The 13,662-nt window shown below is 48.3% G+C and overlaps 1 protein-coding gene across 2 annotated transcripts in view; it reads right to left on the reverse strand.

Moving 5' to 3' along the window:
• MTAP (methylthioadenosine phosphorylase) overlaps nucleotides 1–13,282 on the reverse strand; it is a 44,518-nt gene extending 31,236 nt beyond the window's left edge. The window contains exons 1-2 of one of the 2 annotated variants that reach the window (XM_059142449.1): nucleotides 13,054–13,282; nucleotides 998–1,084 (exon numbers count right to left, since the gene is read on the reverse strand). Coding sequence is in view for 1 of the 2 variants with exons in the window: in XM_059142448.1 (XP_058998431.1) it covers nucleotides 998–1,084; nucleotides 12,805–12,837 (120 nt within the window). In the remaining variant the exon portion in view is untranslated. The other variant, XM_059142448.1, reaches the window with a different exon arrangement.
• Nucleotides 13,283–13,662: the final 380 nt, after the last annotated feature.

The following is a 13,662-nucleotide window of genomic DNA, read 5'->3' on the forward strand; positions in this document are numbered from 1 at the left end:
GGCCATGGGATGACCTGAGGTAATGGACGGGGAGGTCCTGAGAACTGGAGAGGGGTCAGAAAACACTAGGCCATGAGATGAGCTAAGCTGAGAGCAGGACGTAGAGAACATGAGGTCAGTCGAAGACCTGGCTGGAAAGGAGGGCTGGGTGGCAACTGCCGGATACAGGGATCCTCGGAGGAGGGCCAGACCCACTGTGTCTGGAAGCAGCACTACGGAGTGAGGGGAAGGCAGACATCTCATCCTAGCTGGGAGAAGCAGCAGCCCCATTTAACAGAAAAGGAAAAGTGTCTTCTTTCCAGTTTGGTCACGCTATTGCTTTCTGGATTCTCAGGAAATCCCCCCACCCCGCACTCAGCTGCCCCTTGGGCCAGACTTACTAAGAAAAGGCCACTTTGCATTATTTGTTCCTGCTTGATGTATGTCTGCATAATTAATATGGAAGACCTATAGGCCCCGAATTAGAAACTAATTTGAATGCCAGTGATCTGAAGACGCACAGTTGCTATCTCAGAAAGGAGTCTCTGGCTTCTAGAGATAAAAACTGAGAAGTTATGTGTGCATGTTCTCAACCCTGTGAGGTCCCTCACAGGCATTCTTAGGGACTCTGTCTCAGCTGGTAGAACCAATGACAGGACTGCTGGGCCCTCAGCTTGGGGCAGACAGCCCTGCACTGCCAAGACCAAAAAATATATATATATATATATTTGTATTTTTACAAATATTTATAAATAAATTTATATAAATATATTTATCTGTGTGTGTATATATATATATATGACTTTATTTATGTGTAAGAGAAAGAGCGAGGGCACTAGCAGGGAGAGTGGCAGGCTGAGGGAGAAGCAGGCTCCCCGATGAGCAAGAAGCCCCATGTGGGACTCGATCCCAGGACCCTGGGATCATGACCTGAGCCAAAGGCAGACGTTCAACCAACTGAACCAGCAAGAAGAAAGGGAAAAGCTGGCACATCTCCGCGGAATGGATGGATATTAACCTTGCCAAAGGGAGTATCCACGTATTTTTCAGTTCTTCCTTCTAAGATTTCTGGATCATCCAGGCCTGTTCCACCAATTATTCCAATCTGAAGGAGACAATAAAAAGACAATATATTTGGTCATTTTTCACTAGAAACAAAATCATTAATTCAAGCAAATCCATTTATTCACATACATACACTCATCTCCATTCCTGCTAAACCCTATTGCTTTTGTTTTTTTTTTGTTAAATTAGTTTCAGGATAGAATTTAGGGATTCATCAGTTGCATATAACACCCAGTGGTCATTACATCAACCTGCCCTCCTTAACAACCCTCACCCAGTTACCCCAGCCCCCTACCCCTCTCCTGAAACACTTAGTTTCCTAGAGTTCAAAGTCTCTCATGGTTTGTCTCCCTCTCTATTTTCATCTTATTTTGTTTTTCCTTCCCTTCCCCTATGTTCATCTCTTTTGTTTCTTAAATTCCACATATGAGTGAAATCACAAGGTATCTGTCTTTCTCTGACTGGCTTATCTCATTTAATGTCATACCCTCTAGGTCCATACACATCATTGCAAATGGCAAGACTTCCTGGGGCTTTTTGATGGCTGAGTAATATCCCTTATCCATTCATCTGTCAGCGGACATCTGGGCTCTTTTCATAGTTTGACTATTGTGGACATTGCTGCTATAAATATTCAGGTGCACGTGCCCCTTTGGATCACTATATTTGTATCTTTAGGGTAAATACCCAGTAGTGCGATTGCTGGGTCGTAGGGTAGCTCTATTCTCAACTTTTTGAGGAGCCTCCATGCTGTTTTCCAGAGTGGCTGCACCAGCTTGCATTCCACCAACAGGGTAGGAGGGTTCTTCTTTCTCTGCATCCTCATCAACATCTGTCCTTTCCTGACTGGCTAATTCTAGCCATTCTGACTGGTGAGAGGTGGTCTCTCACTGTGGTTTTGATTTCTATTTCCCTGAAGCGAAGTGATGTTGAACACTTTTTCATGTGTCTATTGGCCATTTGGATGTCTTCTTTACAGAAATATCTGTTCATGTCTTCTTCTGTCCATTTCTTGACTGATTATTTTTGGGTTTTTTTGGGGGGGGTATTGAGTTTGCTAAGTTCTTTACAGATTTGGAAAATAGTCCTTTATCTGATAAGACATTTGCAAATATCTTCTTCCATTCTGTAGGTTGCCTTTTAGTTTTGCTGACTGTTTCCTTTGCTGGGTAAAAGCTTTTTTTTTTTTTTTTTTTTTTTTTAAAGATTTTATTTATTTATTTGACAGACAGAGATCACAAGTAGGCAGAGAAGCAGGCAGAGAGAGGAGGAAGCAGGCTCCTTGCTGAGCAGAGAGCTGGATGTGGGCCTCCATCCCAGGATCCTGGGATCATGACCTGAGCCAAAGGCAGAGGCTTTAACCCACTGAGACACCCAGGTGCCCCTGTGTAAAAGTTTTTGATCTTGATGAAGTCCCAGTAGTTCATTTTTACCCTTGCTTCCCTTGCCTTTGGCGATGTTTCTAGGAAGAAGTTGCTGCAGCGTTGCTGCCTGTGTTCTCCTCAAGGATTTTGATGGATTCCTGTCTCACATTGAGGTCTTTCATCCATTTTGAGTCTATTTTTGTGTGTGGTGTAAGGAAATGGTCCAGTTTCATTTTTCTGCATGTGGCTGTCCAATTTTCTCAACAACCGTTTGTTGAAGACCTGTCTTTTTGCCACTGGACATTCTTTCCTGCTTTGTTGAAGATTAGTTGACCATAGAGTTGGGGATCCATTTCTGGGCTCTCTATTCTGTTCTCTTGATCAATGTGTCTGTGTTTGTGCCAGTACCATATTGTCTTGATGATGACAGCTTTGTAATAGAGCTTGAAGTCTGGAATGGTGATACTGCCCACTTTGGTTTTCTTTTTCAACATTCCTTTGGCTATTCAGGGTCTTTTCTGGTTCCATACAAATTTTAGGATTGTTTGTTCTAACTCTACGAAACATGCTGATGGTATTCTAATAGGGATTGAACTGAATATGTAGCTTGCTTTGGGTAGTGTAGACATTTTAACAGATTTTGTTCTTCCATGAGCATGGAATGTGTTTCCATCCTCAATTTCTTTCATGAGTCACATCCTTTACCTCTTTGGTTGGGTTTATTCCTAGGTATCTTATGGTTTTGGGTGCAATTGTAAATGGGATTGATTCCTTGATTTCTCTTTCTTCTGCCTCATTGTTAGTGTATAGAAATGCGATTGACTTCTGTGCATTGATTTTATATCTTGACACTTCACTGAATTCCTGTTTGAGTTCTAGCAGTTTTAGGGTGGAGTCTTTTGGGCTTTCTACGTAGAGTGTCCTGGCGTCTGGGAAGAATGAGTATGGCTTCTTTGCCAATTTGGATGCTCTTATTTTCTTTCTGTTGTTGGACTGCTGAGGCTAGGGCTTATAGTGCTATGTTGAACAGCAGTGGTGATAGTGGACATCCCTGTCGTGTTCCTAACCTTAGGGGAAAAGCTCTCAGTTATTCCCCATTGAGGAGGTTATTAGCTGTGGGGTTTTTGCAGATGGCTTCTGTGATACTGAGGTATGTTCCCTCTACCCCTACACTGCAGAGAGAGGGGGTTCCTGCCGGTTCTGCTGCTGGTTGGGCGGCTGCTTGCAGAGCGGTGGCCTGATCCTGCTGTGCTTCTGTTTATTACAATCCCAAGCTGAGAGCCACTCCTGGGCTCTGATGGCAGCCGGCTTCCCCACTCCGATGCCTGGGAGCTCTGCTGCCCTCAGGCACCCCCGGTCTTCCTGTGACCCTGGAGATCCTGGGACCACACTGTCACCACCCAGGATTCCTCCCTGCTTTGCCACCCAAGTACCTTTCAGGCAGGAAGTCCCTCATCAGAACGGACTTCTGAAAGTTCGGATTTTTGTGCTCCACTGCTCTATCACCTGCCAGTAGCCGGTAGCCGGCAGACAGAGGCTCCCTCTGCGCCCCGCCCCCGTCGCACTTATCTTTCCTTAGAACTCAGATTCCCATCTGTGCACCTCCTGTCTTGCAGAAAGTGGTCGCTTTTCTATTTGCAGAGTCGCAGCTACTCTTTGATCTCCAGTTGAGTTAGCAGGTGTTCAGAATGATGTGAGAGCTGTCTACCTGAACTCTTGGGACCACGCGAACTTGGGATCCTCTACTTCTCCACCATCTTAACACCTCCCAGCCCCAGGCGTTTTTAAAAAACTGCACATTACTGAAAAACAATCACCCATTCAATAAACATCTAAGGGCCCTCAAACTTCAGAATTAACCAAAGCAGGGGTCATGTTTTGCTTACCATACAATTAACAAATTAGCACAGAAAGATACTTTAGCTAGCTTAAGTTACAAAACCAAACCTAAAATACAGGCACGTGGTTGCAGATAGTACTTTCTAACCAATTTTAAATTTTATTTTCTCTACTAAATGGAACAAGGAATGTTCAAAAGACTTCCAGGACAGAAAAATATTCTGTATGCCCAACTGGTCATGTGTCTTCCTCATTATACCATTTGATAAAGAAAGGAGAAAAATTTCTTTCCTATGCCACTAAAATCAGAGTTGTAAGAGTTCACGGATAGAAAAGTCTGGAAGAGCATGGAAAGTTGGTCTCGTGTATATTTATAAAATCAAACTATTCTTCCTATCCATGTAAATATAAATAAGTAATGCAGAGGCAGTTCTGAATTTTTTTTTTAAGTTCAAGAGTTGTGTTGTATTTTCCAGAGATGAACTCATCAGCCCTTGTCTTCCAGGGGCTAATCCGAGTTACAGGAACCTGGTTCTGCAACTCCAGAGTTAATCTGATTTGGTGACTAAGAAACACAAACAAGAACAATTACAAAGACAGCTAAATATTAACTGAATGTCAACTAAAAAATTAAATGACGGAAATAATTAAGGCTTCTTTGAGCTGATACTTCCTAAAGGAAAATTCGTATTTAAACTATCAGTGACAGGTTAGAGAGATGACACTTTCTTAGAAACCAAATGGAAAGTGACCTGAGCATTTTTTTTTCAATGCAAAGCTTTAAATCTATTACCACTTGAGCAAAATTTCTACTCATGAAAGACAGCAGCTCCTTGAGAAAAAATTCTAGGTTAAGAAGTCACTAACACCTGAATAATTTTTAGATCAGGTTACACAAGTTGATTTTTTAAGTATTATGAATGGCTACCTCTCTGCCTCCCCCCACCCCCATTTTCTGGAAACAAACAAACAAATAAACAAACAAAAAACAGGAGGGACAATTTATTGAGATCTCACTGAAGAACTGCTAGTGACAGGATTCAGAACCTTAAAAGTGTCCCCACCACTTCCTAAAGTGACTAAACCAGTTTTTGAAGTTGGTGCCACCTTGTGGCATGTTGTTGAAACCACAGCAGGTTACACCCAGGCAACCCCACCTCTCTCTCCTATCTTGCCACCACAGATCATCCTAAAACCAGCCAGTATGACGGCTTTTAAGCCAACAGAAGTGTTCATTTAAGTCAGTACACTTAAATCATGCCCATCCACTAGAAAAAAATTGTAAACTGGTTTTATACAATCCTAACCCTTCTTCCAGCTACCTTCTCCAGTTGATTGTTCATCTCATACATCTCTGCACCATCACCGCAGGTCACAAAACCAAACTGCTGACTCTGAAATTATTCTCAGCCTAATCTTGGGGGATTCTGTTGCTCTTGAAAACCTTTGCCCCCCCCCAAGGCTTTATTACCAGTTGGACTTGGCTGTTTCTGGATGCACCCTAGGCCATGGCATCTCACAATCTGGATTCAACACTGGACTCTCAGACCTGTACATACACAACAAAACTGACTCTGTTGAACCACCTCTCAGTTTGGGGCAAGCTAGCCCAGCACTGTAGCAGTATATTAAGAAATGCCGACCAGGGGTCCTGCCCAAGTTCAGTGCCCTTGAGCCCACGGTCAGCAGCCACAAGCTTCAGTCACAGCACCTCGACTGCATGACTGCATTAGGTAGCTGGTAACTCAGCCCTCCAGAGGAACATGCACTTGGCATGAAAGCAAGAGCTGCTGCTGCGCCCCCCAGAGGCTGGGATGGGGTCTCTGGCACTGGAATTATCTGTAGGTGAGCATGTCCAGTCACCCAAATGGCTCCAGAAAATCATACAGGCACACAGGACAAGTGTAGCAACTGCGTACTGCCACACCGGGAAAGGGACCTCTATAACCAGTTTCCTGCAGCAGAGGGAGGCCATCCGTGTCAGGATGGGGCAATGTCGCCACCTGCTGGCTCCACAGCAAAGTACAACTACGATGGAACTCTCAAGCACCCTGGCCTAATTATGTGTCACCTTGCAGCCTCTAAATGCAATAGCTGATCCCTACCTGCCTTGCTAATAAAGTCACTGTGTCTGAGTACTTAGATGTCCCAGGCACTGTGCTAAGTGCTCCAGCCACTTTACCTCATTTGATCTTCACAACCACCCCGTAAGATACGCCCTCCAGTATTATACCCATTTTCCCAAAGACAAAGCAAAAGCATCAAATTAAGAAACTTGAAGAACAAATCATAAGAAGGGAACCATGTCACACTCAACTGCTATGATGAACTGTCTCCCAATATCCCCTTTATTACAAATAAATAATTTGTAATAAATAAAAAAGGAGTCCTTTATTATATCACACCCCATCAAGAAAGTTTTACTCTCTCCATGTACTGAGGAAACATGCTGAGAGAGGCGAAGTTCTGGGCCAAGGTCACAGAGCGAGAGATCTAAGCAAATACCTCAAAAGAGAGGGGCCTCTCCATCAGTGACCTCATACACACTCGGGAAGCAACGACACGACCTTAACAGGCCTCCTGGGCCAGAAGCTTCAGCCCTTTAGTCCAGGTTATCCTAGACTGCCTAGAAATATATTTGAGGACTGGGATGGAATTTCTGGTCCAATCCTGCCCAGCCAGGACTTCCTTACATGAGATAAAGTTCTGAAACAGAGAGCCCCTCGTCAGTCACAGTCACTGCCAACTTCTAACAGCTACTGGTTCATCCCACACTTTCTCCCTGACAGACCACTGAGTCAATTTCCTTTAAAAGAGAAGAGGGTTTGACTTCCTCCCTGAGAGTGCAAAAGCACTTTATCTAAATGTTGGCTTAATCTGGCCAGAATGGTTATGTCCAGCAAGGCTGAAAGGGCTCCTATGAACCCCTACCCTGTGTCTATTTCCCCTAGTACCTGGACCCAGGAGACCTCACATATCCCAACTGGTTTCAATAGCCCCTCACCATCACTTTGAGGCCCAGATACACTACCTTAAAGAACCTAGCACTCCATGATGGCATTCTCAAAACACAGAAGCCCAAGCAGTTGAGGCTAGCTCATGCCAGGGAGGTGGGCTGCCTCTAAGGGCCTCACTCACAATGAGGCGCAAGGACCAGAGCTCAAGCTGGCAGCGATCCCTGAGCACTTCAGGGCTTCAGCTCTGGTGCCACGGACATATCTGGCAAGCCAACAGACAAACGTTCTTCCTTTACTGAGCCAACCTGGCTTCAAAGCCTCCCAGGAGAACTTGTAAAATCCCGGAAGCCCAGCTGTGTGGGGAGAGACTGGCCAAATGTCTCAGTCTGGGTGGCCTGTTCCAAACCTGCAATACGGTCCACAGAGATTGCTGGTGGCTCGATTTCCGACAAGACACACCTCTCTGTGAGCCACCCCTGTAGGTGCTGCTTACAGGCTGCACTGTCCCTACCCCAAAACCTACATTGAAGCCCCAACACCCAATACCTCAGAATGTAACGATTTTTAGAAAGAGGATCTTTGATAATTAAGGTTAAATGAACTCCCAAGGGAGAGCCCTAATCCACTCTGAATGGTGTCCCCTACCTTGATCTTGGCCCTCCCACCACCTCCAGGCTCCAGAGAAAGACATTTCTGTTGGTTAACCCACCCAGAGTGTGGTACTTTCTTTGTTAGCACGGCTCTAGCACACTAACACAGGAATATGATATTCTGGTCAGAGAAAATGTTAGGGCTCAGAACTCCATTGCTTTTACTTAACAGACCTCCCCTCGCAAAGTCAGGATGTTACTCTAATGGATACCCTCTTGAAGAAACAGTTTGCCTCCTGAAATTGCCAGTTTTGGAGAAGGCTTTTCCTCAACACTTCCTGTATTCTGTAGAGCTTTCCACTTGCCGGACAACAGGAATCTTCCCAGGGCTCCCCCTAGGGCAGCTCCTGGATCTGAGAGTCTCTCGGGGAGCTTTCCATACCAAAGCAAGGGTCCCAGATTTTAGAGACTCCATAAATCGGGCAGGGCAAGGTTTGTTTCCTTAAAGCTCCTCGGGTAGTTCAAACATGTTCCCGGCACTGAGTACCCTCACCCCAGGGCCTAGACCATGAACTTCCATGGTCTGGGCTAGCTAAGCGCTCCCGAGAGAGGTCCTGTCTGTGTCCTAATTCCCAGAACCTGCACGTGTTACCTCACCTGAGGAAGTCAAAGGTCTGGGGAGAGGGAGATCACCCTGGATTATCCGGATCAGCCCTAAATGTAACTGTAAGTGTCCTTATGAGACAGTCACGTAAGGAAGAAGGCAACGTGATTTCTAGTAGCTGGAAAAGCAAAGAAACAGACGCTCCCTTGGATCGTCCAAGAGAAGGTGCCCTAGCACCCAGGCTTGAGTCCAGCAGGGCTCATCCTGTACTTCTAACTTCAAGAACTGTGACAGAACACCTGGACAGGCTTTTAAGCCACCCAGTCTGTGGTGACTGTTACAGCAGCCACAGAAATTCATATGCCAAGAATCACCTGATAAGGTTGCTAAAAAATGCAGATGCCTGGGGTGCCTGGGTGGCTCAGTTGGTTAAGCATCTGCCTTGGGCTCAGGTCAGGATCCTGAGGTCCTGGGATGGAGTCCTGTGCATCGGGCTCCTTGCTCAGCAGGGAGTCTGCTTCTCCCTCTGCCTCTGCAGCTCCCCCTGCTTGTATTCTCTCTCTCTCTCTCTGGTACATAAATAAATAAATAATCTTTAAAAAAATTTAAAAAAAAATAAAAATGCAGATGCCTCGCCCCTTCAAAGCTCTCTAGGTCGGCAGCAGTCACACTCTCGCGGACATCTGAATATACTGAGGCTCTTAAAACCCAGACTGCAGGGCTTCCCCTCTGGACCCCCGATTCGGCAGGACTGGGATGGAGCCTGAGAAGGTGCATTTCTAACACATCCCCAGGTGCGTGCAGATGCATCACACACTTTGGCCAATACTGCCTTAGATGCTTCTGAGACCCAGACTAGAATACCGCCATCACAGTCCCAGTGAAGCACGATGGTCCACTGCACACAAACATTTCTATCTCCTGTCTGCTCATCTGTACTGGGAAGGTTAGGATTTTTCCTTACTCCGTGCAATGGTGAGAATCAAGTGAAATGATACATGAGCATCTGTCACTGTTTCCGTCTATACTCCCACATCCAGCATAAACAAAATAAAAATAAAGATCCCTCCAGGCAACAACAGAAGGCCCCTTGTCTCCTGCTCTTTCTCTGCCACTCAGGACACACACCAGGCTGCTCTCACGTCTCCTCACCAGGCAGTCTCTGGTCTCAGGGATCTGGCCCAGGTCCCTCACCCGGGCGTGTACCAGCTCTCCTGGGAGTTTCTGGGAACCCATGGGGACATTTCTGGCTGCCACGAGGACTGGGGGGCGGGCTACCGGCACTTTGTGGGGAGGGGGGCAGGATGCACCACAGGTCCGGCAATGCTGTCCTGCCCAAAATGCCACCGTGGCCCTAAGCATAAAAATGAAGGCTCGCTGGTTCTCTGGCTTCCAACTGGGACCAATGGGTCAGCTGTCCCCTGGTTTCTGAGGGTCACTCAAGGACTTCCTGCATGAAGGCCTTTGCCAACCACTCTTAGGCATCAAAAGGAGAGCTGAAAAGGCCCATTCATTCCAGTTTAGACGCCATGACTTATCTGTCTCTCTTCATACCATTTTGTTAATAGCCCACTACCCACTTTTGATGGGACCATATGTCCTCCTTGTTGTAACAACCATGATTAATAAGGCTTATGTCTAATCCGCCAGAGCAAAGGCTGGGCAGCTGCCTGGGGGAGCAATAGGCCACTGAAAGAGCCCTTCAGAATGTTCTGTCAGGGTGCCAAAGACCTGTTTGGCCCTCTCATGGTCATGCAGACCACCTCCCCATGGCTGACGCTGGGGGACGCTGTCTCCCCGAGGTCCTCCCAGACAACAGCTGTCATTAACACCACGGGAGAGCACCCAGGGGGCACCGGGTGGGGGCGGGGCGGGGAGGTGCATGATCTCTCTATTCACACAATAAAGCAGGGCCCAGAGACCCTATGTCCAATTTCAGAACCGCCTCATAGTATCTGGTTGGTGGAAGGCCAGGCTCTAGGCCCAATTTTGTCACTATCCAGGTCCAGCAGCGTTGTTCTGGACACCTCCGTTGACCTCTCCAGGCCTCAGCTTGATGTCTACGAAAAGGGGTTTGTGCAGCTATGTGGTCTTCAGAATGTTCCAGCTCTCCAGTCTATGATCTGGGGACAGAGTATGGTTTTTATGACCCTGGTTTGCTCTGTGCACTAGCACCTGCTGTCCCCTGTATTGGATGCCCCCTCAGCAGTCTGGGGCATTCAGTGTTGCCATCATGGAGCTGTCACCTTTCTAAGCTCAAAGAGTAATCAGCAGGGGCACTTGGGTGGCTCAGTGGGTTTAAGCCCCTGCCTTTGGCCTAGGTCATGAGCTCAGGGTCCTGGGATTGAGCACCGCGTTGGGTTCTCTGCTCAGTGGGGAGCCTGCTTCCCCCTCTCTCTCTGCCTTCCTCTCTGCCTACTTGTGATCTCTGTCTGTCAAATAAATAAATAAAATCTTAAAAAAAAAAAAAAAGCAATCAGCAGGCAGGCCTAGCACTGTTTGTCCCTCTTAATTTTACACTCAGCAGCTCACCAAGACCAAAAATATACGTCATTCAATATTTACAGCAGGGCCCTAATCAGCGCCCATTCTGCAGTTAAATGCACCACGCTAATTTGCCCTGGAAGCTACGCCGCTGAAGAATGCCAAACAAGACTGAAGTGAGACCATGTTCAACATCATCCCTCTGTGAGCCAGGCAAAGCATAAAAGATTCCTCTAACTCTAAGGAAAGAACAGAGGGTCGCTGGAGGGGAGGTGGATGAGGGATGGGGTAACTGGGTGATGGGCACTCAGGAGGGCACAGGATGCAATGAGCACTGGGTATTACATGCAAACGATAAATTGCTGAATTCTCCCTCTGAAACTAATACAGCATATGATCATTACATCGAATTTAAATAAAAAATTTTTGAAAAATCATCCTTCTCTGCTTTCAATGTCACTTTAAGCATATTCCTGCAAGGAAAAGGTGATCACCTCCTGCTCACCCATTAGAAGGGGTGGCCTAATAAGACCTATGACAATAGCAGCTGGAGAAAAGACAGGGAAAATTAATTTCTGCTTCCCCTCCCCCTTAGAAGCACTGACATTTACTAAGTTTCAGTCAGGTAACAGACGGATCATTGTAACTAGCCAGGCAGACCCTGCAGGAAAACCCCACTTAGAGAAGGACCCCTAAGCTTCAGGTAAGCATCATAACAGTGTTCTGCCTTGTTCTCTGCTACTGATAAGGGAGAGGTGTTCTGCCAGTATTTGTTAAATCCAAGATTCTTTTCAAAAGGAAAAACGAATTTCATGTCTCTGAGTAAGAAAGCAACACTCTCCACCCTACCCCTTCTCCTTGTTAAGTGTCTCATTAAGAGCCTGATAAACCCATCATTCTAGCTGAATACACAGGGCAGAGATCTGCCTGCTCCCAGAAGAGACGAACACAGAGGCGGGAATCGGGAGCTGATTCATCAGGAAGAATGAAGACGGATCTACCCCAGACATTTCTATCCCACCCACCAAGAATTTCGAAAGTCAAATTAACTGAGTTCTTGGCCAATCAACAACCTGGAAGAGATCCTGAGTTTTAGCATCAATTTTTCCATTGCACTGTAATACTACACACTCTCTCCCAAGACACTAACCAGGATGTAAGTGTTTAAAAGCCTCAGGGAAGCTCGCTGCACCCTTCAGAACTCATGCACTCCTCTGGCCAAAGCTCCCACAGAACAATGACGCCTTGTACAGAGACCTGTGCGATCCGAGGGCGCAAGGAAACTGATCTCTAACTTTCAAGGTTGCAAACAATGCAGTTTAAACCCAGAGGCCTCCAATCAGGGAGCGGCCCTGTGCTCCATTTCGGTGAGGTCCCAAAGTCTCAGAATTCCCCAAGCGTTGCGCTGCAGGCAAAACTTCAGGCCAGAAAAGCTCTACGTTAGGAAGAATAAGAAAAAAGCCGGAAGCCTGCAAAAAAAGCAAGCACCCAGTTCACGTGGGCTCAGCGAGCCGAGTCGGAGCGGAAGACTTGAGTCCCGCAGGCACTAGGAGTTGGTCTCAGCAGCTTCAGGCGACCACCCCGCGCGGGCCCGGGGGAAAGGAGTAGTGCCGGGGAAGGCTGGGGGGCGGGCGCAGCCTCCGCCCTCTGCTCTTCTCCAAAGGGGCTTGCCCATTCTCGGCGCGGCGCGGGTTCGCTGAGCCCAAGGTGGTGGTGATGGTGGGCGGTGGGGGGAGACTGCAAACGTTCCCTTTCCCCCAACCCCCGCCCCTGGGCAAGCGACCCCGGGGCCGGGCCCCAGACCCTGGCCGCGGTGGTGGGGGCGCACAGGCCAGGCGCGTGGCCCTGGGGCGCGGTCCCCCGGGGCGGGAGCGAGCGCACTGAGCAGGGCGGACCGCAGCCGCCGGGGCGGCTCCTCTCACCTTCACTGCCGTGGGGGTGGCACCCGAGGCCATGTCTGCGTGGGGTGGCGGCTGCGGTGGTGGATTCGCGGGGCCCAGCAGCGGAGGAGGTCGGAGCGGCAGCGCGGGACGAAACAGTGCGGAGTCCCGCGGATGGCCCTGGCTCCTCCTCTTCCTCCCCGGGACAGCTGGATTGGCTGCTAGCGTGGGATCGCCCCCGCCACCCCCTTACTCAATTCGAGGTTCCCGCGTCCCGCCCCTTTTGCAGACCTTTCCGGTTCTCCGTGGTTTCTTTCTCCAGCTCGGTTCTAAGTAACGGGTTCACGACTAGGATAGTAACGGAGATCGTTGGTTAGCCTTGGTGTTGGCCCACGCTCTGTGCGTGCCCTTGAGCCAGATCCGTTAACTTTTGCGAGATCCCTACGAGGAAGAGCGCCACCCCGCACTCTGCACACCCGTAGCTGCGTTCTCGGCCTCCCGGGGGGAATCAGGCCGGTCCGCCTTCCAGAAGTTCTCGCGGGAGGGAGACTCCTCCGGAGGGAACTGGCTGTGCGCCGACCTTCCTTCCAGCTGCGGCCGCGCGGCGGCCGCGCCCTGCTCTTCCCGCCACCGCCACCAGGGGTTTGCTGCTGTCCCTAATTGCAGGGGGACCGCGCAGAGATTGGGGTACCCCAGACTCGGGCATGACAAAAAGGAAAGAAACAGAGTAACCTGCTACCGGGTAACCTTTCTGATGTGCTTAGTCGTCTTAAATTTGTGAGGAGGAGGCTTTTAAGAGGGTGAGACACTGCCAACCCCCCAGTTTGGCTTGAGGCGGCCAAGGCCATGTTTGAGCTCTCCCACCCCGGCGGATGTCCGGTACACCTAGATTCAAAAGCC

Source organism: Mustela lutreola, chromosome 12 (assembly GCF_030435805.1).
Source record: "Mustela lutreola isolate mMusLut2 chromosome 12, mMusLut2.pri, whole genome shotgun sequence".
Taxonomy (NCBI): Eukaryota; Metazoa; Chordata; class Mammalia; order Carnivora; family Mustelidae; genus Mustela; species Mustela lutreola.